The sequence below is a fragment of the Ovis canadensis genome, chromosome 1 (assembly GCF_042477335.2).
Source record: "Ovis canadensis isolate MfBH-ARS-UI-01 breed Bighorn chromosome 1, ARS-UI_OviCan_v2, whole genome shotgun sequence".
Lineage (NCBI taxonomy): Eukaryota > Metazoa > Chordata > Mammalia > Artiodactyla > Bovidae > Ovis > Ovis canadensis.
Window position 1 is genome coordinate 93,713,981 of NC_091245.1, and position 24,283 is coordinate 93,738,263.

General features: G+C 44.4%; 1 protein-coding gene across 1 annotated transcript in view; it reads right to left on the reverse strand.

Annotated features, from left to right (window-relative positions):
* CASQ2 (calsequestrin 2) overlaps positions 1 to 24,283 on the reverse strand; it is a 73,111-nt gene that overhangs the window by 37,253 nt on the left and 11,575 nt on the right. The window contains exons 2-4 of the mRNA XM_069601541.1: positions 9,802 to 9,886; positions 6,772 to 6,872; positions 5,058 to 5,169 (exon numbers count right to left, since the gene is read on the reverse strand). Of these exons, the coding sequence (XP_069457642.1) occupies positions 5,058 to 5,169; positions 6,772 to 6,872; positions 9,802 to 9,886 (298 nt within the window). The remainder of the gene's footprint in view (positions 1 to 5,057; positions 5,170 to 6,771; positions 6,873 to 9,801; positions 9,887 to 24,283) is intronic.

The following is a 24,283-nucleotide window of genomic DNA, read 5'->3' on the forward strand; positions in this document are numbered from 1 at the left end:
GATTTTCTTAATTTTCTGAATTATTCAATTTATGCCTTCCTTCTTCCCTTTCTACTGTTCTATCTTCCTACCTTCTTCCTTTTTTCTAATGCCTGTATACATTAACAATTAGCCAATCAGATTCCAGATGGGCTTTCATAATGTATTATTGTTTTTGTAAATTTAAAAAAATTATTTCTTTCAAAAATAATAATTGGGAATAATTTAATTAGTTGATTCATTAAAGAGGACTGTAGGCCTTTATGGCTTCAGAACTGATGGTGAAGCTGTAATGACAAGAAGGTGTGAAGACTGTGTTGTCCAGATCTTTCTGAAAATTTTGAGATTTAAGCAGTATTTATTGACAAAAATTCTTTGTTAAAAAACTTTTATCTGTTGGTATGAATTCCATATAAAAGATTGTTATTTTAAAAAGTGACCCCAGGGACTTCCCTGATGACCCAGTGGTTAAGAATCCACCTTGCAGTACAGGGTACATGAGTTTGACCCCTAGTCAGGGAACCCAGATCCCACATGCTGCGGAGAAACTAAGTCCATGAGGCGCAATTACTGAGCCCACGTGCTACAGCTGGAGAATCTGTATACCACAGTGGAAGGTCTCACAATGAAGATCCTGCATACCACAGCCAAGACCTGAGGCAGCCACATAAATTAATTGAAAAAGTGACCCATAATATCCAAACCTCCATAGCCCCTTTTCTTCTTGTGTATGTGTGTGTGCTCAGTTGTGTCTGACTCTTTGCAGCCCCATGAACTGTAGCCCTCCAGGCTCCTCTGCCTATGGAATTTTCTAGGCAAGAATACTGGAGTGGGTTGCCATTTCCTACTCTAGGGGATCTTCCCGACTCAGGGATTGAGCACACATCTCTTGCACTGGCAGACAGATTCTTTACCATTAGCAACACCAAGCTTCTCTCCTTCATTCCAGGTAAAGAAATAGGTTCAGAAGACTTGTCTCTGCTGTATCATACTCAGGCAGGCTCATTGTGCAAGGGGAGTTTTACTAAGAGTTTATGATCCGCTAGATCATGGAAAAAGCAAGAGAGTTCCAGAAAAACATCTATTTCTGCTTTATTGACTATGCCAAAGACTTTGACTGTGTGGATCACAATAAACTGTGGAAGATTCTGAAAGAGATGGGAACCCCAGACCACCTGACCTGCCTCTTGAGGAATCTGTATGCAGGTCAGGAAGCAACAGTTAGAACTGGACATGGAACACCAGACTGGTTCCAAATAGGAAAAGGAGTACGTCAAGGCTGTATATTGTCACCCTGCTTATTTAACTTCTATGCAGAGTACATCATGAGAAATGCTGGGCTGGAAGAAACACAAGCTGGAATCAAGATTGCCGGGAGAAATATCAATAACCTCAGATATGCAGATGACACCACCCTTATGGCAGAAAGTGAAGAGGAACTAAAAAGCCTCTTGATGAAAGTGAAAGAGGAGAGTGAAAAAGTTGGCTTAAAGCTCAACATTCAGAAAATGAAGCTCATGGCATCTGGTCCCATCACTTCATGGGAAATAGATGGGGAAACAGTGGAAACAGTGTCAGAGTTTATCTTTGGGGGCTCCAAAATCACTGCAGATGGTGACTGCAGCCATGAAATTAAAAGATGCTTACTCCTTGGAAGAAAAGTTATGACCAACCTAGATAGCATATTCTAAAGCAGAGACATTACTTTGCTGACTAAGGTCCATCTAGTCAAGGCTATGGTTTTTCCTGTGGTCATGTATTGATGTGAGAGTTGGACTGTGAAGAAGGCTGAGCACTGAAGAATTGATGCTTTTGAACTGTGGTGTTGGAGAAGACTCTTGAGAGTCCCTTGGACTGCAAGGAGATCCAACCAGTCCATTCTGAAGGAGATCAGCCCTGGAATTTCTTTGGAAGGAATGATGCTAAAGCTGAAACTCCAGTACTTTGGCCACCTCATGTGAAGAGTTGACTCATTGGAAAAGACTTTGATGCTGGGAGGGATTGGGGGCAGGAGGAGAAGGGGCAACAGAGGATGAGATGGCTGGACGGCACCACTGACTTGATGGACATGAGTCTGCGTGAACTCCGGGAGTTGGTGATGGACAGGGAGGCCTGGTGTGCTGCGATTCATGGGGTTGCAAAGAGTTGGACACAACTGAGCGACGGAACTGAACTATGAGCTAAGAGATGAATTGAAAAAAATTGTGAATTATGTTTGATTTGAAAGCTCTTCAAAGGAAAATTATTGGCTTCAAACATGCTGGACCTTGCTGAGCTCCTGAATAAAGTTAACTGGATATTGCAACAACACTGTGAAATACACAGTGTACAAAGTTTATCAATTTAAAAGCAAAAATTTAACCTCAGAAAGGAGGTTAAAATGACTCACTAGTAACTTTATTATTTAAATCTTAAGTTGTAAGACCAGTAGAGTGATAATTGCATATTCCAAAGCAAATGCTTCATTATTATTTTTAAATATGTAGTATAGAAAAGCTTAGCTGGGTTTGAAATTTTTTCGGACGATCATAAGAAATATTAACATTACATTTGTCATTGAAAAGGAGAGCAATATCTGTTAGATGGAAAGAATGTTCACATCCTTGAAGGACAATTTAGAGATTAGATTATCTAAATTCTGTTCAATGGCAAGAAAAGATGGTTCATCAATCAAAGGAAAAAAAAAAAGAATGTTGTCCTGTCATTTGCCACCATCTACATGTGCCAGCAAAGTCTCTGGCCAAGGGTGACTATCCAGAATTTGAAAAGACCATTTAAAACCTTGATCAGGAACTGTATATTGCTATTTCAAGCATAAAACCTGATATCAAAAGCTGTATTCTTAAAAGCAAGCACAAGATTTTCATTCAAAATCTATAAATATTTTACTTGGAAGTTTTATACAATGTAATATTTGATATCTTTCCTATTATTTTGTAATTATTATATTAAGGAAGTGAAAAAACATTTTTTTTTGGTAAGCCCAAATAAATCTCTTCCAGTTTACCCCTACATGCCATACAAGCATGGTCACATTTCGTATGTGCCTTGACCTGACACAGCTGTGCAGTCTTGAAAGTACGGCCCAGTGGGTCAGTGTATGAGCCTTGAAGCCAGCTGTCTGGGGCTGTCTGGGATGTAAATCTTGGCTCTACCATTATTACTAGCTGTTTGATACTGGGTGAGTTCACTCCACCTTTCTGTCCCTTTATATCCTCATCATTAAGCTGATAATAATGGTAGCTACCTTACAGGCTAGTTGTGAGAATGAAACTAAGGCATCTACAAAAAACTCCTAGCATAGGCCCTGGAATATGATAAACGTTAGTTGAATGGAGCTATTATTGTTATTCATTTAGGGTTGGGGAAGGTAGACAGTGGAAGATGTGCTTTTCTCTCTCTCTCTCTTTGGCCACATTGTGCAGCCTGTGGGATCTTTGTTCCCTGGCCACGGATCAAACCCAGGTCCTTGGCTGTGAAAGCATGGAGTTGTAACCACTGGACCATCAGGGAAACTCTGGAAGATGTCCTTTTCATCCCAATCCTCCCCCCATCTATGCTGTCCTAAGCTTAATGGAGGAAGAGAGAGAAACAGGATGGGAATGGATAGAAACAATCGAGGGGCTCGGGGAAGGCAGAAAAGGATTAAGGGAAATGAAAGGAAGAGGAGAAAGTAGAAGGGGGTGGGAGGAGAACCCAGAGTAGCCAGCCTCTATATAGGGATGTGAAAATTGAAATAAAGTCACCTGAAGAACTGGGTTGAAAGTTCTTAGCTAGCCTTCTTCCCAGAAAAGCACCCTTAAGGAGGGTGAATCTCTATTCACCTTTTATGTAGCAAATTAGAAAAGGGTTGAGTCATAGGAGAGAGAAAATAGGTGGGTTGTTGATGAGATGATTAAGGATGCCAGTTGGCAGATGGAATACAGAAATGGCTTCACAAAGAATTTCAAAACATTTTGGAGATTACAGAAATAGTCATAAGCAGCCCTTATTTGCACCCTCCCATGGGCTGCCATCTATGGGGTCGCACAGAGTTGGACATGATTGAAGCGACGCAGCAGCAGCAGCAGCAGCAGCAGCATGTACTAATGCTACCCAATTCTCTTTCATAATTATGCCCACTCCTACTAGCACTGTCCCTCTCTCCACGACTCAGACACAAGAAAAAGCCTTAACTCATAGGACCCTTGGAGACGGAAATGGCACCCCACTCCAGTACTCTTGCCTGGAAAATCCCATGGACAGAGGAGCCTGGTAGGCTGCAGTCCATGGGGTCGTGAAGAGTTGGACACGGCTGAGCAACTTCACTTTCACTTTTCACTTTCCTGCATTGGAGAAGGAAATGGCAACCCACTCCAGTGTTCTTGCCTGGAGAATTCCAAGGACGGAGGAGCCTGGTGGGCTGCCGTCTATGGGGTCGCACAGAGTTGGACACGACTGAAGTGACTTAGCAGCAGCAGCATAGGACCTTTGCAGCCAAAGCACTTTACAAAAAGTCCTCAAGTAGTTGGCCTTCCTGGTTCCTTCTCTTCCTGTCCCTTCCTGGTTCCCACTGGCTACCCCAGTCACCTCTGTGTAGGTTTGTAGTGATGCTCCAGTATGTTCCTCTGCCCACCCAAAACCTGGCCACAAAGCTCTCAAAGGGAATATACCCAAGGGTGTGGCCATGCCATTGCAGGCAGCCTTGGTGGTCTGTGGGGGTTGACCAGCAATTTCCCACATTGTGCTGCAGCTGCCAAGCTGATCCCTACCCAGATTTTCCTCAAATGCCTTCCAAGTGACTGAGAAGCTCTCCAGCTGCTGACCACAGGAGCTGCCACTGTCAGGGAGACAGCCCTTTCTGCCCCATGTTGGGAGAGAATCCTGCAGGTAGATGGGCAGGCGGAGATGGCCCGACCTCAATATTCTTTCAGCTCCCTCACCCGTTTTGCATAATTTCTGCTCATTTGTCCCACTGCACAGGGTACAAGGAATATTCTCCCTCTATGTGCTGATGGCTCATCTTTCTGGATAATCTAACACACATTGTTGGGAAAGGAGCCTTTAGACTGACAGGCTGGGGTGGACAGACAACTTACGTTCTGATTCCTCACTCTTGAAAAAGCCGATGAGTTTGATGTGGTCCTCAATGCGCTCAAAGGCTTGGACTTCCAGTTTGCTATTGATGATCTCCACTGGGTCTTCAATGAGCTGGAATACCACACATACAACACAAAAGATGTTCAAATAAAAGAACTGTTCCTGCCCAGTAGGAGAGCCAGGCGCATGTGTAGAGTGCTTTGGGGGGAAGTTGTGAACTTAGTCTGAGTTCTTCAGGATCCATTTCACTTTCCCCAGTGAGGTGAAATTTCTTCCTTTCTTAGAGGAACTGACCCTAACGCATGGAGTAGGCTGACTGGTCTAGGAGCAACCTCATTTCTCTTGCCAGCTATTGATTCAGGAATGGCCTGTGACTCAATTCTGGCCAGTGAATCTCCACAGTACATCAGCTTGAAGGCCTGGGGAAAGTTCTACTTTCCTTTTAAGAGAGCAGTGGAGGCCAGATTCTTTTCCCATCTCATTGGATACGAATGAGGAAATGTGGTGTATCAGCTCCTGCTGCTGGACCTTTATAAAAATTTATTTTTAATTGGAGGATAATTGTGTTACCACGTTGTGTTGCTTTCTGCCGTACAACACGGACCAGCCATAAGTATACATATGTCCCCTCTGTCCTGAACCTCCCTCTCACCTCCCATCCCATCCCACCCGTCTAAGTTGTCAGAGAACTTGAGAACAGTCAGCTTGAGGACAAAGCCAACACAATTACCTGATTTACAGAAAGCAACGGAGCCCTGATTTGGTCAAGTCTAAAATCTGCCTCCCCCTGGTCTTCCGTTTGTTAGCGATGTTGCTCATCATTTAAGGTACTTGTATCTAAAAGCCCCCTCCTAGCTGACAGGGCCGGGGCAGGGCCATGTGGGAAGTTGTTCTCTTGCCTCCCTCAGCCTTCTTTAGGGCTTGCCAGCGTGGGTCAGTGAGATGAGAGTCTATGAGCTCATAGGTTTATAGGAGGTAACCTTCGACTTAACTTCTGACCCTCTCATAGAATTTTTGAGGCAGTTGGGAAAAGGCAATAGGCCCCCATGTTCTAGCTGGTAGATAAGGAATCACCAGTATGGATGGTCTTTATCTGCCTCAGGCACCTGCGTTGCAAAGAACTTGACTTCACAGCTGTTAATGAAAGTGTGAGTTTAGCTATGGAAAATATATCTGTATAGTGTCTGTTCCTCTATTGGCCTGAGCACGTGGACCCCAGGGTGTTGTCCATCCATGGCTGAGCGGAAATGTGGTAGTGGAGGGCTCCTCGCCCTGCCTCTCTCTATCCTGTCTGAGGGTCACTCAGCAGGTTACTACTCCTCTCCCTCCTCCATCTTCCCCTGACCATCCTCCTCTCTTCCTTACACCCCCCTTCAGAAGCCCTAGAACAAAGCCAAGGGGATTCTGGGATGTTTGTGTATACTTGCTCAGAGAGTTAACATCCTACTACTACGAAGTCCTAATCTGTGACCCTCTGGTCACTAACAAAACAGATTCTGAAGTGATTTACAGGCCAGCTGCTGTGTAGACATAAATACTGTCGTGATGTAGGCATGCTTTAGTTTTTTCGTGAGGCTTGAGAAATCTTTCTTAGACCAGGTCTATCTACCTGGTCTATCTATCTACCTTTTCTGTTGTTACTTTGGAGTCTTACATCCCCCTATATTTGAACCCAAACAGTGCCATGCAGGGCCACTGGGCGCAGAAGCTTACATCCAAGAGAAATTCCACCAAGACGTCAGCTGCAAACTCGCCATCAAACTCAATTGTGCGATCACCCTTAAGAACATACAGGCTTCCTTCTTCAACAAAACCTAAAAGAAACAGAGTTCCCAAAATATAATCATTCTGATGAAAGAAGAGCCATCCTGTTGGCCAGGGTCTGGCTCAGGTTTCCTGGGTGACCTGGGGGTCAGGCTCAGTGGAACTAGCATTAACCCTAAGATTGGTTCCCTTGCAACCACATTTCAGAGGGGTTCCCAAAGTGGAAGCTCAAAATGAAATAGTGAGGAACCAACAATTCCACCTGGACTTTAGCTTCAAAGAAAAACCTCATCACCACTCTGCCACTGTTTTCATTTTCCAAAACCTACTGCTGACTCCATCCTTCTTATCAGAAAGTGTTCACACCCACTGCCCATCTGGCTCTGTAGCCTGGCATGAAGCCCTGCACAGCCCAGTGCCAGTCCTGTCCTCTACATTCTCCCTAGGGTTGAGAGCTTCGCTTTTCATCCCTGGGCAGCTCCCTTGGCTTTTTGCCCAAGAGCTGAGGTGAAAGGGGACAGAAAGGGAAAGCCATAGAGCAGGATTCCCTGTACAGTTGTTCTCCTTGAGCCTGGAGTGACCTCCTACCACACCAACACCACTACCACTCATCTTGGTCACCTCCTGTGGGTCTTAGCTTATGGCCCATTTTTCAAGAGAGAGCTTCTCCCGTCTCCCTTGCCATTATGGATCTGCTCTCAGCTCCGTGTACAGGTACTCACTCTAACAGCGATCCCTCTAGAAGGGTAGGGCTGTGGTCTTCTTGGGACCCCAGCACCTTGCTTGGAGTCTGGACCCCTTGGCATCCCATAAAAGTTTGCAGTCAGAGCGAACACCTTGCTTTCCTATTGTAGCTGAATTCTGCACATCTTTTCCCAGTCTGCTGATAATGCTGCAAGAGCAGGTGCTGCATCTTCTTTCCTGCCTGCCTCACTCTTGGCTGTGTACTTTCACAAATGCTCGCTGGAGAACTGCATTTCCCCCCAGGAGTGCTAAATAGCTGAGGCTGGCACTTGGTCCAACTGCATGGCATCCTTAATTCCTTAGATTAATTGTTTTCAAACTCTCAATTAGCTGGAGGACGCTCTCTCCAGATGACCTCTTCTGCAGAATCTCTAGGGGAAGGGAGGCTGGCCCACTGCCCACCATGTCCCAGGCCACTTCTGAAGAAGCCCACGCATGCTGTGGAGCTCTTTCTGTAAATCTAAAGGAGCAGAGTGCCAGGTATCCCCGAGGCAAGCAGTGACTGATCACAGAGGGTGCATGGTGAACCTCAGCAGTGTCCTGCTGTTGGACTTTTCTCTGAGCCTGAAACCAGTGAGGAGATTGTTGCATTAGTTCAGAGACCAAACTCTGGCAAGTGGAAATGGGGATGGAATTCAAGGAGCAGGTTTACAAGATACAACTGTCCTGTAAACTTCGGGGATTGAATAATCAGAAAGAACTTGCCCCATGTTATTTACAAGTTCATTTAGACATTTAAAACCCATCACATCACTGGGAGAATATCCATCAGTCCATTCTTAGGAATGGTTGCCGAGCTTGAGCTCCCTAAATTTCTAGATTGCTAGAGCACTAGTGTTTTCCTTTAACTATACTTACTAGAAATTCTCCCAAATTCTCATTAAAAGAGTGGGAAGAGAGAAGACTAGGGAATCAAGAGGCACTGGACTGAATTCATCAACTCGCTTTTGACAAGGGAAAGAGTTGAATATGCTTTGCACAAGGGGAAAAAGTTCTTGTCTCCAGGGAAGGAGATACTCCAGGCATTCTTAATAATGCATTATCACTTATAGTCATGAGTCTGCCTTGTATCCTACAATTTAAATCTTTTTTTAAAAAACTGGTCTTGAAAACAAAATAGGAAGCCGTTGTTTGAAATTCTCTAAGATAATGAACTTTCATATATATCTGAAGGTGTTTACTGAACCACCGCTAATCTTTTTCTTTATTCTGTGATTACTACTCCCAATCCAATTAACCTTTCTTTAAAGGTCCTGTTTTATAACCTCCTGCTCTCTTTTACTAGCCATCCTTCACTGGTGATGCAGAAAAAGTGAAATGGTCAGTACAGGTGCAGGGGTTTTTGCAAACCAAGGAGTAACCTATATTCTCTCTCCTTGGGATTAGAGGTGTAAGAATCTTGAAGTGCACTCGCACTTAACCGTGACATATTGACACAAGAGATTACAACTTGCACTGTGCAGTCATTTAACCATACCTCCTCTAAATCCTCCCTTACATTCTTGGTGACAGTGCCCAGCTGGGGTTTGGCCTTCAATATAGAAACAACTGGGGCCCTAGAGTCACTGCTATTAATGATATCCTTTGTTGGCTGCTTCAGCTAAGAGGTCAGGAAATAATAGGTGACAGAAGAGGAGATTTGATCTCCCTCAAACAGACCACTGTGTCAGTGAGGTTGGTCCCCCTCCCCTTTTTTAAAATCAATATATAATCGATGTACAGTGTTGTTAGTTTCAGATGTACAGCAAAGTGATTCAGTTATACATACATGTATTTTTCAGATTCTTTTCCCGTATAGGTTATTACAAAACATTGAGTATATTTTCCTGTGCTATGAGTAGGTCCTTGTTGTTTTTATGTAGTGTATACATGTTACTCACAAATTCCTAATTTATGTTCCCCCATCCCCTGCCAAGAAGCCAGCCTTTTAACCTTTTCTAAGAGCTGGAAATTAAGGTTTGAACCATTAGTGTCCATTTTCCCATGAAGAGACCCTCTTTCTTGTACTGATCCAAAGATATATTAAATGTCTAATGTGAAATCATTGAATTCAGGCCTGTATTTACTTTTTGTGAAACTCTTCCCTGAGCTAAGACTAAGCTGTACAGGATCATTTTATATTTATTTAAAAACAAGTCTAGTTATCATGCAAGAAAAAAAAATGACTGTACCCTTTTTTTTTTTTGCAAGACACATTTGTTTCTTCATGATATATCTAAAAAAAATCACACTTACCCAATTTCTTGGCAAGCTTGGCTTCTTTCTTGGCATCCACCATCACAAAGCCTATATCTTTATGTTCTAGGACCTGGGCCACAAGCTGAAGGGAAAGACAAATGGGAGAGTAAGTGAGTAAAGGGCAGCAAGACGGTAGAAAATACTGTGGGATACTCTTTTGATATGTTGACAAGAAGATTTCTCTCCATACTTCGTATTACTCTGTGACCAGTTCAAGAAGCAATGTAGAGATTGTGTGTTTATACCCTCAGGAGAAGGATGATTCAGCAGAATTCCGAGAACCAAGGAGAGACTAATGTGAGGGCCAGAGCTCAGCTTTGGAAGACCACACCCATTGTTGCACACCCTCCTCTGCCCTCAGGGTAGATAAAATTTGAATTGGGAGAGAGCAGAATCAGAAAGGAGACAAAGAGAACTTGGTACCAACAGATTCCTACTAAGGTACCTGGAGCCCGTCCCCAGCCACTGGGGTTTGGCAGGGTCACGAGAGATGCCAGATAGGCTGAGGGACCTTCGAATAAAGGAGGCCTTGTCCCCAGTACCCAAGATAGTCTTCAAATCCCTCTACCCCGTGGACTTGAGGAGTAGGAATGTCCATTGAGGGTATCTGGTAAAATGACCTGGGATGACCTCTGACGTTTTCCTGCTTCCAGCTGAGAGGAAACACTAGCAGAGTACCTGGGTGGATTCATAGCCTCAAAGGTGAAGGGTGTCAGGTGGACAGATGGCTGGACTGGGTGGACGCCAGCCCCTGTTGGCACCAAGCACAAGCCTGGCATCATGGTAAGCTCCCTGAAACTTAGATATGAGGAAGTAGTGCTCAGTTGCTCAGTCGTGTCTGACTCTTTGCAACTCTGTGGACTGACTATAGCCCACCAGGCTCCTCCGTCCATAGGATTCTCCAGGCAAGAATACTGGAGTGGGTTGCCATTTCCTCCTCCAGAGATAAGGAATTAGAGAGATCCTCAATTGATTGAGATCTAATTCCTGCCATCTGGCTGAATGGAGGCTTAAAATAGAATAGAGTGGGGAAGCTCCCAGAAAGATCATGAAATATTAATATTACATTTCTTTATTTAAAATTTTAAAAAAGATAATTGCAGGTTAACATGCAGTTGTAAGAAATAGTACAGAGAAATCACTCATACATTTTACCCAGTTTGCCCCCAAAGTAACATCTTGCAAAACTATAATACAACATCAAAACTGAATATTGGCATTTATATAGTAAAGATACAGAAGATTTCCAGAACAATGAGGATCCTTCATGTTGTCTTTTTATAGCCACATCCACTTGCTTCCACCGTCATCCCCTCCCTAACCTTGGCAACCGCTGATGGCATCACCAAGTCAATGGACATGAATTTGAGCAAACTCTGGGAGATAGTGAAGGATGGGGAAGCCTGGTGTGCTATAGTCCATGGGGTCACAAAGAGTGGGACATGACTTAGTGACTGAACAACAACATGTTCCCATTTTCTGTAATCTTTTCATTTCAAGAATGTTATATAAGTTGAATCATATCATATGTAACCTTTGAGGGTTTTTTTTTTTTTGCTCATATTTCTCTGGAGATTCATCCAGATTCTTGGGTTTATTAATAGATCATTCTTTTGTATAACTGAGCAGTATTTCCATATTATGGAGGTACCACAGTTTCTTCAATTATTCATCCACTGGAGAACATCTGGGCTGTTTCAAGTTTGGGGCTATTGTGAGGAAAGCTGCTGGAAACATTCATATACAGGTTTTTGTGTGAAGGTTAGGCTTAACGTCTTTAGGAAAAAATACTCAGGAGTGCAATTGCTGGGTTGTATCATAATTGCATGTTTAATTTTTAAAGAAACTGCTATTTGAGTGGCTATACCACTTTACATTCGGGCTGCTGCTAAGTCACTGCAGTCGTGTCTGACTCTTCACGACACACTTCAGTCGTGTCCCACCAGGCTCCCCCATCCCTGGGATGCTCAAGGCAAGAACACTGGAGTGGGTTGCCATTTCCTTCTCCAATGCATGAAAGTGAAAAGTGAAAATGAAGTCGCTCAGTCATGTCTGACTCTTAGTGACCCCATGGACTGCAGCCTACCAGGCTCCTCCGTCCATGGGATTTCCCAGGCAAGAGTACTGGAGTGGGGTGCCATTCCCTTCTCCCAATAGCAATGTAGGGATGAGGAATCCAGTTCTTCTGCATCTTTGCCAACATTTGGTGTTGTCACTTTTTAATTTTAGATGTGTAGTGATATCTCATTATGGTTTTAATGCATTTCCCTAATGATGATGAATACTTTTTCATGTACTTGCCATCAGTATGCTCTCTTCTATGAAATACCTGTTCCTCTCTTTTGTCTATTTTCCAAATAGATTTATTTTTGATAGCTGAGTTTTGAGAGCTCTTTAAATATTAGTCCCCCAGAGAAGGAAATGACAACCCACTTCAGTGTCCTTGCCTGGAAAATTCCATGGACGAAGGAGCCTGGCAGGCTATAGTCCATGAGGTTGCAAAGAGTCGGACACAACTGAGTGACTTCACTCGCTTTTGTTGGATGCTTGGTGTACAAATATTTTCTTCCACCCTGAAGCTTATCTTCTCATCCTCCTAATAGGGTCTTTCTCACAATAAAAGTTCTTGATTTTAATGAAGTCATATTTATCAGTTTTCCCATTTATGGATTGCACTTTTGGTGTTAAGTCTAAGAATTGTTTGCCTAATCCTGTATCCTGAAATTTTTTTCCAATTTTTCTTAACAGTCGTATTATTTTCTCTTGTTGTTGTTGCCTGTGGCTTGAGGGATCTTAGTTCCCTAGCCAGGGATTGAACCTGGACCATGGCAATGAAAGTACTGAATCCTAACCACTAGACTGCTAGGGATCTCCCTAGAAGTTGTGGAATTTTAATTTTACATGTAAGTCCATGATCTGTTTTGAGGGTTTTGTGTGTATGTGTGTGTGTGTGTGTGTGTGTGTGTGTGTGTGTGTGTATTTTTAACCAATGGTGTCCAGCTGTTCCAGCACCATTTGTTGAAAGGGCTATCTCCTGCTGTAACTTCTCTATTTGCCTGTTCATTCTTCCCTTCTTGACCTCCTATGCTCTCTGTTCTCTTTCTTCCTCTCTAGCTCCTAATCACTCTTTTCGTCTAAGGCCAAGGATATTGGGCAGAAGCACAGAAAGCTGCTCTGTGGAGTCCCTCTGGTGACTGGAGGTGGAGGGGCAGGTAACAAATGACGCCTCCACCCCATGGACAGTTTTCTCTTCTTTCTTGAATTTTGGCTGAGACTAGGGAAGGCTTCAGAAGAAAGATATCATCAGTGTTTATATCATGACTCATCTTGAGCGTCCCTGTAACGCTTAAAGAGGCCTGTCTTTCTGCAAAGTCACCTGGCTTTAATCTATCGCACTCAGTTTATTAGACAAGGTCATTTTTGAGTTTTCTGGTGTTCAGTGCAAGCTGCTTTGTCCTGTTTAGTGCTACCAGTACATTAACTGAAATGCTCCCTTTCTATAATTAAAAATTAATGATGATGAGACCTGATGGCTTTGTGATTTTAGACAGTTTCCCTATTCCGAAAGTGTGAGCCTCTAACAGTGGTTCTTAAACCTGGAGCCCTGGGTGAAATGGAGCTTCCTGGCCTTCACTCCAGAAAGTAGAGAATAGAGCTGGGGTGGAGCTCAGGAGAAAATATTTTCATAAACCACACCACCACACCCCATGATTCTGACACAGCAGATCCTGTACCACATTCTGGAAAACACTGCTATAAATGGTTGTCAGTTCATCCAAAAGTGATGTGGTGTGGTGTTTTCCAACTGTGACCCACGAGCCATGCTTAGCCCTGTTGGTTGCTTCATCTTAAGTGTAGGAGAAAAATATTATTAATAGAGTTTTCAAGATTAACTCTTAAAATTACAGAGAATTTAATTCCAACCTCTCCTAGGCATATACCACCACATTTTATTGGTTTTTAAGTAGATGCCAAGTGTGCCTTGCCTAGGCTTGTAAAGCATAACATTCTGATTACCTTATTGATATTGACAATTGAAGATACATGAGTGGAAGGTGCTATCGCAGACAAAGTCAGTTCTGTTTTTTTATGGTTTTCTGTTTAAGCCACAGCCAGTTACTGTTCTAGGCACAGATGAAGAGACAGACGCTGGCAGCCACAGATGGGTCAGGAACCCATGCTAGCTAAGACCTGCCCACCTTCTCCTTGGCACCCTTTGCACAATCCGTGAGGTGTCCTGTCACTCTCGCCTCCTACCCTGATTAGGCCCAAAGCCTGCCCACTTGAGCTCTGTCATCACCTCCATCAGCCCTAGCAAGCACCCTTCTTGGGCCTGAGCCAGGGGTGGCCAAGGCTGGCAGCCACCCAAGAGAGAGCCATGAGACTGGGCTGGGGGAGAAAGGGTGCAGTGAAAGACTGGGGCCTTCTGGGCTGACTCCTGACATGACCATTCTCCCCAGGATCAAGAGCCCCTGCTGAGCTGATGGGGCAGGCCAGACATTTTCCACCTCTCCTACTTAGCTTAATCCCCACCATTGCTCTGCTCTTATATCTCCAGCTCATATTTTCCATTCTCCATTCTTCTGTAGCCCAGTCTCCCTGAGCTCTCTCAGGTTGCTGCCAGCCTGGCCTTGGCTGCAAAGCCCAGCTCCAGACTCATCTTTGACTCCAGTCTCTTTTCTGTGAATTCCAATAGCCCGTTATAGGGACACAACACTCTGGCACTTATTTTGGTGTCATTAGAGTTCTATATTGTGCATCTTTCCTCCCTAAGAAAAAAAATGCTGATTTTTTGCTTCTTTTGTATCTCATATAGTTCCCTAGAGACCTTCAGCATACTTTGGATGAATGGACTGGCCCAAGCACTTTATAAGTTTAAGAGACTTTTGAGCCAAAAGGAGAAGAGTAAATTACACCCTGTCACCAATTACAGGGATGCTTCCCTCATAGCTCAGCTGGTAAAGAATCTGCCTGCAATGCAGGAGACCTTGCTTTGATCCCTGGGTTAGGAAGATCCCCTGGAGAAGGGAAATGCTACCCACTCCAGTATTCTGGCCTGGAGAATTCCATGGACTGTATGTATAGTCCATGGGGTTGCAAAGAGTTGGACAGGACTGAGCAACTTTCACGTTCACGTCACTTCACTTCACAGTGATTAAAAGTCACAACCACCAGGAGGAGAAAAGAGAGTCAATGTGTCTCCCAAATTTCCAGAAAACCAGAATGCTGTTTTCAGATTAGACTCTAGTTTTCTCATGTTGACTTCTGGCTCTGTCTGTTTTATTGATTGGTTGGTTGGTTTCTTCTCAAATGGTCTTGCCACCTGTCCATCCTAGAGAATGAAGTTGTCTCTTATCAATTGGTACGTGTAGCTGCTGGGCATGAGTGTAGTTCCAGAAACATTGATTTGTTTGACCATTGCTGATTCTTTTGAGTACAGAAACAACGTTATATTAAAAAATCATATTAAATAATATGCATGTCAACAGCAAAATTGTAGATATTTATAGTATGTCTTTTTTAAATTTTGCATCATATAGGTATTTATTATGCTATTGTTACCTCTGTAACGATGTGGTTGAAGTAGATCTCATCTTTAAATGAGTAAATAACCCAGAGGTAATATATCCTAGTGGTTAAGAGTATACAGCTTGGCATCAGAGACCTGGATTCCTGACTTGGTCCTTGCTATGACTCAGCTGTAAAGTATGGGGAGTACCAATATCTGTTTCATAAGGCTGTTCTGAAGAAGAGTAAATGAGATGATGCATGTAAACGTCTTGACACAGTTTTTGGCATCAGTAAGTGCTTAATAAATGTTATATTTTCTTCTTACTATGATGACAGCTTGAAAGGGTCAGCTGTGCCAATTAAGAAATACCAATGCCTAATGTATGGTGATGGCAAGAAGACAATAATTATTAGTTGAGGACCTACTATGATCAAGGTGCCATGCAAAACAAAAGTGCAAGACACATTCCACAGTCAAGGCATTTGTGATGTCATTAGGAAGCTAATGGAAAATTAGCTGATAGGAATAATTGTAATATATAGCGGAGCTATATGTAACCTTGTTCTGTATTTTCCAAGTCTCCTGTAAATATGTTATTGTACTTTCACAAGTTTAAAAAATAAAAATTAAAACAAAAAAATTAGCTGATAGATGTCGAAGAACTAAGACAGAAAATAAGGGCTCTAGAGCCAGAGCATGAGAGTTCATGGGCAGGGAGTCAATCATACAGAGCTTTGAAAGTGATGCGAAGTGTGGATTTTATTTCCACACACTCAGGATGAAATCTCAAATCCCTAAAATGACCACAAAGGCCCTACACAGTTTGGCCCAGCTGCCTCTCCAGCCTCCTTGGGGCCACTCTGCCTCTGGCTAACACATCATTTTCAGTTCCTCAAAACAGCAAGTTCTTTCCTGGATCAGGAAGTCTTTGCCCAGGATCACCTCATTCAGCTGTGCTCCCAAGTCCTAGGGCAAGGCATGGACTGCAGCTGCCTGTGGGGACACCTTGATCGATTTACACAAAGACACTCAAGACGCTCCTCTACTGCGCATGCTGTTTCCTCTTTCTAGAAGAGCCTTCCCTCCACTCCTATTTCTCCTTGAAGTCTATGCATTAATGTCAGTAGCTCAAAGGGCATTTCCTGACTCCCTGGTGCTCTTTCTGAACTGGGTTGGAACTGGGTGCTCTTTCTACCCTTGTCCATAGTGCTTTGCCTTCACAGTCCTTTCTCAGTTTGTATCAATAAGTACACACTTACTGTATGGTCGTTTGTCCGTCAACTATCTGCGTGTGAGCCTGTAAGCTCCATGTCCCTGCCTGCTTTTCTCTGTGTACTATCTCCTGCACCCAGGATAGAACCTGAGAAGAGGAGAGCTGAAAACAAAACAAAATGAAACATTAGTGTATTAAATAAATAAATGGAAGAAAGAAGGGAGGCTAGCTAGACCTTGAGAGGGGAGGTCTGTCTGAATAGGCAGAGGAGAGCTGCACGGACATCTGAGGAAGAAAAAAAATGGCACAAATGTTTTTGAAGGTTTGGAGGGGCAAATGTGCAGGGTGAGTGAAAGGGAAGAGGCTTCTGTTCTCAGGTAGAGGGTTTCTCAGGGGAGCTGGAAGGAGCAGTGTGCTTAAGGCATGTTAGAGAAAGAGTGTGAAGAACTTTGAACATTAGGACCGGCAGTTCTGATGTGGAAGATGCTTGAGTAGAAGAACAGTGTGGTTAATTTGAGTTTGGGGAGGGTTGATCTGAGGGCATAGACCAGACATATAGGAAAATGGAAGGGAAGGCGACCAGTCGGGAGGCTGCTGCTAGAGTCTCAGTGGGAGATGTCAGGTCTGCAGTGAAGGCAGCAGATGAAGCAGCCTATGAAATGAAGTTAGAGGCTTAGAATCAGTCAGACTGGTAACCATGGTATGGTTTTGGAGAATTGGGGAAGGTGGGGGGAACCAAGGAGTGGAGGAGGCAAGACGATTCCAAGGTCTCCAGCCAGGGAACAGAGGGGACGACAAACAGATATCAGGAGGGCACACCAGAATCACGAATGAGCTTCTCAGCTTGGATTTAGATGCAGTGAGTTCACGGCCGTGGAAATCTAGGCAGTAGTTGGGGGTGCCAACCCGGAGTGTGGGGGAGAGGTTTCGAAGGACCTCTGCAAGTGAGAGGTGAAGGTGTAAGGAGAGTGTATGAGAAAACCACAGGGTCGAGGACTGGCCGCCTTGTAGGAGATGAGACAAGGAGGCTGCCTGGAGGCAGAGAGGTGTGTGGGAGAAGCAGGGGGACAAGGAACGCGGTGCCAGGACTCCATAGTCACAGAAGCTCGAGAACAAGCAGGTGGTCAGATCAAGTGTTGCAGAGAGTCCCCGGAGATGGGACCACCATTGAGGTCTCTCCTTTCAGGATGGATGGTAAGTCACGGGTGACCTTTAGAGAGGAGCTGGGCCGGAAGCCAAAGCACTGAGAGCGAGGCCGATGAGTGGGTGGCAGGGTCGCAGTAGAGCAGGTGTAGATCACTTGCTCAAGAAGTTTGCTATGGAAGGAAGGGAAACTAACACAGCAGCCCCCAGGGACACGCTCCCTTTGGCCTCAGAGGACAGGCATGTGAGGTGCCCTGTCTGTCTATGTGTGTCCCTCCGAGTCCAGTCCCTTAGTAGGACATCTCAGTCCTGATCCAGGGACCAATAGGAAGAAAGTTCTGTTTCTCAAGAATTGTCCTGGAGGAAAAAGACTAATTTGCTTCATTGTCAGAAGAAGGTGGGGTAGCAGGGACAAGGGGCTGCTTACCTACTGAAGAGAGCTGAAGGGGCTCACTTTCTGCATGGTCAAGAATCTGAAAAAAAATCAAGGTCTGAGAAGCATGGGGGGATATGTCACAGATCTTCGCTCCAAGTGAGTGTCCCTCAGGCCAGCCATTAAAAATACCCTGGCGGCAACCCTGCTCTCTCCATGTAAGCCAAGAGCCAAGTGGCTCTTCTCACCCACCATCCCTGATACCATCTGGCCACATGTCAAGCAACTCCACTACTGTGCGTGTCCTCCCCTGAAACCGGAGAGCTGACGTTTATCTCCAGTAATCTCCTGTCACTTTCCACCGCCCTCGGATGAGGCCTGGGCTATGTATAGCTGGGGGCTTGGCACGTGACGGGTCCATGCAGGAGGCAGGTGAGATAGGGGGACCACTATTTTATGAGCTGAACACTGGGGCCTTTTGGGGCTGGACCTGGTGGCTTTTAAAAGAACCTTGAGGGAAAGTGTGTGGGAGGGGGGCGTTGTTGATTGTTTTTATTGGCACTTTTGAACTATCACCTTGGTCAGAGCCAAGGAAAAGACCCAAAGGTCACTGCTGTGTGTTCATTCCACTCCACCACATTGAGAAGCAGTATTTAACAACAATAAAAATAACATCTATCGAGTGTTCCCTGTATGCCAGATACTGCTGCAACACCTCACATGAGTGATCTCATTGAATCTTCACAAAACTCACATGAAGTATAAGTTCAAGATGAGGAAACAGAGGCACAGAGAGGCTAACCAATTTGCCCAGAGCCACACAGCACTCAAGTGATCCCGGATTCCAGCCATGACACTCTGGCTCCAGGGCCCAAACTTGCATCAGTTACATTCTGCTCCCTTCACGTGGGCCTCAGAGGGACCTGGGCCCCAGTCCTGGCTCTGCCGCTTATCAGCTGTGAGACTCTGGGCAGCTCACAACATCTCTGATCTCAATTTTCTAATCTGAAAAGATGAGATCTAATTCTTGCAGTACTATGTATTCAAGTGCTTATGAGTGTTTGTTCCCTAGAAAGTCACTGCAGGGCAACCCCATTACACTAAGCTAGTGGTTCTTGAACCTGAACCTGCATCAGTATTACCTGGAGGGAAGCCTTGTAAGAACACAGATTGCTGGGCCCACCCCGGAATTCCCAACTCAGGAAGCCTGGGAGGGGCCCCATGAATTTGCATGTCTGACAGGGTCCAGGAGACACCCATGCTGCTGGTCCCGAGTTCACCCACTGAGAAGCACTGCTCTACAACAGTCTCTAACACACAAGTACAGTCTTCCTGTGTAGCACGTGTGATGTCCAAAATGACTGATTAAGGGAGGCTATTCCTGAGCCAGGTTTCTGTTTTTTTCATACTAAAAATATTATTGCAGTGGGATTTTTTTTTAATGGATTTAACTGACCTAGGGCCAGGCCACTTTTCCAATTTTTCTCAGTAGAGTTCTGTTCCCAAGAGTCTGTGAAAAAGCAGTCTGGCAGCTCAAATGCCCACACTCTCTGGCAGCCCCCTCCCTTGGACAAGTCCCACCAAGCATCCATCATGTTCCTGCAGCCAGGGAGACACTGTCCCTTTTCTAACTATACCTTCCATAGGTTGGTGCACCTAATGAAAAAGGGAGAGAGAAAGGTGGAGGGAAGGCGGGAGGCTGCAGTCAGCGGAGAGACCTTCTAAATGTAAAATCATGGCAGACAGGCCTCTATGCCTCTTCTCCCCAGTACTGAACATTAAAAAGCAGAAGAGAAGCCTGCTGCTGCTTGGCTAAACTTTGCAAAATGTCTGACTAGGGTTTATTTTGATGAACTCTACTAATGACAACAAATACCACAGACAGCTAACCTGAGAGTTCATTTTCAAGGTGCTTTCACATAATAAATTCTAGAACAGTTCTTTCCTGAGCACCTGACATAGGCTGTTCACTTTACACACCCCCCTGTTTTCTCTTCAGAGGAACCCTGGGATGAGGGGACAGTGGTCTTTATTCCACGAAGGGAGAGGCTCGGCCTTCGAGAACTCAGTCCATGGTCTGGACGTTGCAAAGACGTCCACAGGGTTTCTGTGCTGAGTGTGTGCTTCTTATGTGGCCAGAACATAGTGTGGGCTGCAGCTTATGGGCTGTACTCGCTTTTCTTTCGGCTTTGGGGAATGCTCTCAGTTCCTTCATAGGGAAGCCAGGTGTGCGTGGCCAGGCTAAGGAAGGCCTTGGGGTGATGAGCCAGGGCTGCGGACGGTAGAGGCGGGTGAAGGAGTATCTACGGGCCCGTCTTCCTGCCCAGCGCACGGCAGATGGTGAGGAGAGGCCTGCTGGCTTGGGGCGCTGGGCAGCAGGCGGACGCTCCTGGAACAGGCTCTCTGGGCGCTGAGGAGCGGCTGGGCCTGCCCAGCCCATCGCTCTGCAAGACGGTGCACTGGCCATGTTCCCGCGTGTCTGTCCAAAGAGAAATGGCTTATCTGAATCGAACCACATCCAGCCTACAGAAGAGGGAACCTCAGAAGCTTCGTTGTACAGGTGCAGACTTTGTGGGGATTGGCTTTTTTGATAAAACCTTTCATTTTTTGGCAGTAAGTGCTATTTTTATTTTTTAAAATTGAAGTAGAGTTGATTTACAGTGTTGCGTTAGCTTCAGGTATGTAGCAAAGTGACTCAGTTATACAGGCATATGATGTATAACACATAACACACATATTCTTTTTCAGATTCTTTGGAACAAATCATCTTAGATTCTAAGGCTGAGCTGATAATTATGCAAAAATACTCCACACCAAGCAGTGAAGTTAAAACTGCAAGAAAAAAGGGCAGCTGCTTTTAAAGAAAAATGTTGTGATTCTGAAACAGATTTTGTCTGTTTGTGCTTTACTGCTTTACGCTAGAGTAGTCCTTATAGTACTTTCATCGCAGTAACTTTCATGGTCTCACATGTCTCCATTTAGAAATGTATACCTTTGTGAGGAGGTCTACCTCAAGAATACAATGACCAGCTATCCTGTTTGGGCTTGAATATTATTGAGGGCTGTTGGGGGTGGGAAGAGTGAGAGAAGAAGGTTCCAATGGTCTAAAACCTTCTAAATCAATAGTGTATTTGCCATTTTGTAAAATCTCTATCTCCCTGTTAATTCTGTATGGAGGAAAGAATTGAACTGTAATCAACTCAGTCCATACTTTGAGCATTTCTTGTCTTTTCACGTCTCACCCCAGGCTCTAGTTTTATTGCTGAGAAGTGCACAGCAAACACACATCTCTTAGGAGAAATGCAATTTAAGAGTGAGCCTGGGCATCCATCTTCTGAGAGCTCTGGCTCTACATGAGGACTTATTCTCAAAGCCAAACCAAAATAAGCCTGACCTCATCTGAGTTTTCAGAGTGCAGCAGGTGCAAGTTTGGAGAAGGCCATCTTTGGGCAGTGAACAGTTGGAAGAAATACCTGAATCCTGTGTATGTTGCTATTCTCTGCCCAGTGTTCCCACATCAACCCATCTGTGGATTCACTTGCCTCCAGAAATTTCATTTTGTCTTCCTCTCTTGAGGTTTAGAAATGCAACCACTGGGACATTTGCCAGTGCTAAATAGGTTTGAAGGCAATGACAGCCTTAGAGAGCCCTGAGGTTTATGCCCATGCTGTGCATGTGTTTTGGACTGAGAGTCCCGTGGTTTTAAAAAAATCTGTTTTACTCATATTTCAGCAGGATTAAGCAAGGATGACAAACAGTTCCCTGAATCTGATAGATTCGGTTTAATTTTTCATCTTCCTACTGAATCTTTTTAAAAATTGATTTAATTTTTAAAAGATATCAAAGAGAAATATATTTCCAATGTGAGCAATATATCCATAATTCCTTGCCTTTTTCTTTTCTCTCCATCCACCCCTCCACCCACCTACCCAACATTTATTAAATACCAAGTAGGTGCTAAGCATTAGTCCCTTTACTCACACTTCAGTTCAACACATAGTCCAGCTATGAAATTAAACACTGCTCAAATGTGAGTGAAAATCCCAAATTCAAATTAGAGACACTTGTCTTTTTGTAAGTTGGCACTGCTTACAAACAAGAAGCAACCCCTTTATGCTATTTCTTGGTGTAGTGAAAGGAACACGAAGTTTGGAAACAAATAGATGTGAATTCAAATCTTGCTTCATGCTGTGCCATTTTCTAGCTTTGTGACTTTGGGCAATTTCTACTCAACTCTAGGGAATCATTTCTTTGTACATAGTGTGAGAATATGTTGTAAAAATTTAACAGAATGACGTATGTAAAGCACCCATTTCGGGCATGTGATTTCCCTGCTCCTTCTTCCTCTTCTGTTCATTTAACATTCCTTCAACAAGCACTGTTGAGAGGCCACACTGAGTCAGACAGTGGCCTAGGTGCTGGGGTGCAGCAATGAAGAGAACAGAGTATTTGCCTCTGTGGGGGCTACATGCTATAACCATCTCAAACAATATGCGCTATGTCTGCCAAGTGCTATGGAGAAGAATAAAGTAAGGTTGAAGGGATAAGGGGGTGCTTGGAGTGTGTGATTTACAGAGGTGGTCATGGAGATAGCTTCTTTCATAAGATGACACTTAAGCATAGACCTAAAGGAAGTGAGTTCTTATCATCAACAAAAGACCAACCCCTGAGTTATCAGGAATCATGTTATCTGCACTTTCAAGTAAGCAGTGCGTGAATATTTGACAAATAAATGAAAGGATGAATACTTCTGTTGGGGTGTTCACAACGCTTGAATACGTGCGTGTGTACTCAGTTGTGTCTGACCCTGTGACCCCATGGACTGTAGCCTGGGATTTTTCAGACAAGAATACTGGAGTGGGCTGCCATTTCCTCCTCCAGGGATCTTCCCAACCCAGGGATCGAACCCAACTCTCCTACGTTGTCAGGCGAATTCTTTACCACTGATCCACCAAGGAAGCCCAGAACTTAGTTCCACGTTATAGAACACTCATCAGTTTGCTCTGAGCAGCTTTCTCATACTTTCCTGTTAAATATGCTAACATCTTAGTGTCCCATATTCATATACCGGGTGCTCAAATTTGTCATCTCTTTTGGAGAAAAGGGCAATGAGACCTGGCAACCAAATAGATGCTTTTCCTCCCTTTCCGAGGGTAACTCCTGGACTTTGACCTAAGGTTCCTTAGAAAGGCACCTTCTGATCTGGCCTTAGAAACCCTTGTAACTCTCCTGGAAACCTCTCAAGGAGGCGGAAGCATCACACGAGCCCAGATTCTCTCCTTCTAAGGAGGTCCAAGTATTAATCACTGATGGTGTGGCTGGGGAGACCATGGGGGAAGACTGGGAGATCTGGCTGAGTCCCAGAGCAGACCTGAATCCCCGCAGCCCCAGACCAAGTTAATATCTCAGCAGTTCTCCAAATCAGAGGAATGCTGACAGGTCCATTGTCATTCAGGGGAGTCAGCAGGCTGAAGGTCAAGCAGGTGCACTGTGATTCTGGGCGTCTGGAAAATTTCTCCAATCCAACAGACCAGTACGGTGCTTTGAAAACTTTCACATACCTATGAATCACCAAAGGATCCTGCTGAAATGTAACAGGTATTCAGGTGATACCATTGCTGCTGGTGTGGTCTGCCGAACAAATTTTGAGCATCAGGCCTCAAGTGGTCCACAAAATTGGCTGCACATTAGAATCACCCAGGGAGCTTTTAGAAGCTAGCACCTGGATGTCATCCCTTCCCCCATGACCAATTAAATCAGTGTCTAGGGGAATAAGACCCAGAAGCATTATTATGAAAAAGCTAGTGGAGATGACAGGATTTCAGCTGAGCCATATAAATCCTAAAAGATGATGCTGTTAACAAGTTGCACTCAATATGCCAGCAACTTTGGAAAACTCAGCAGTGGCCATGGGACTGGAAAAGGTCAGTTTTAATTCCAATCCCAAAGAAGGGCAATGCCAAATAATGTTCAGACTACTGCATAATTTCACTCATTTCACATGCTATAATGCTCAATATCCTTCAAGCTAGGCTTCAACAGTGCATCAGTGGAGAACTTCCAGATGTACAAGCTGGATTTAGAAAAGGCAGAGAACCAGAGTTCAAATTGCCAACATCTGCTGGATCATAGGAAAAGCAAGGGAATTCCAGAAAAACTGGAATGTACTTCTGCTTCATATACTACACTGAAGCCTTTGACTGTGCAGATCACAACAAACTGTGGAAAATTCCTAAAG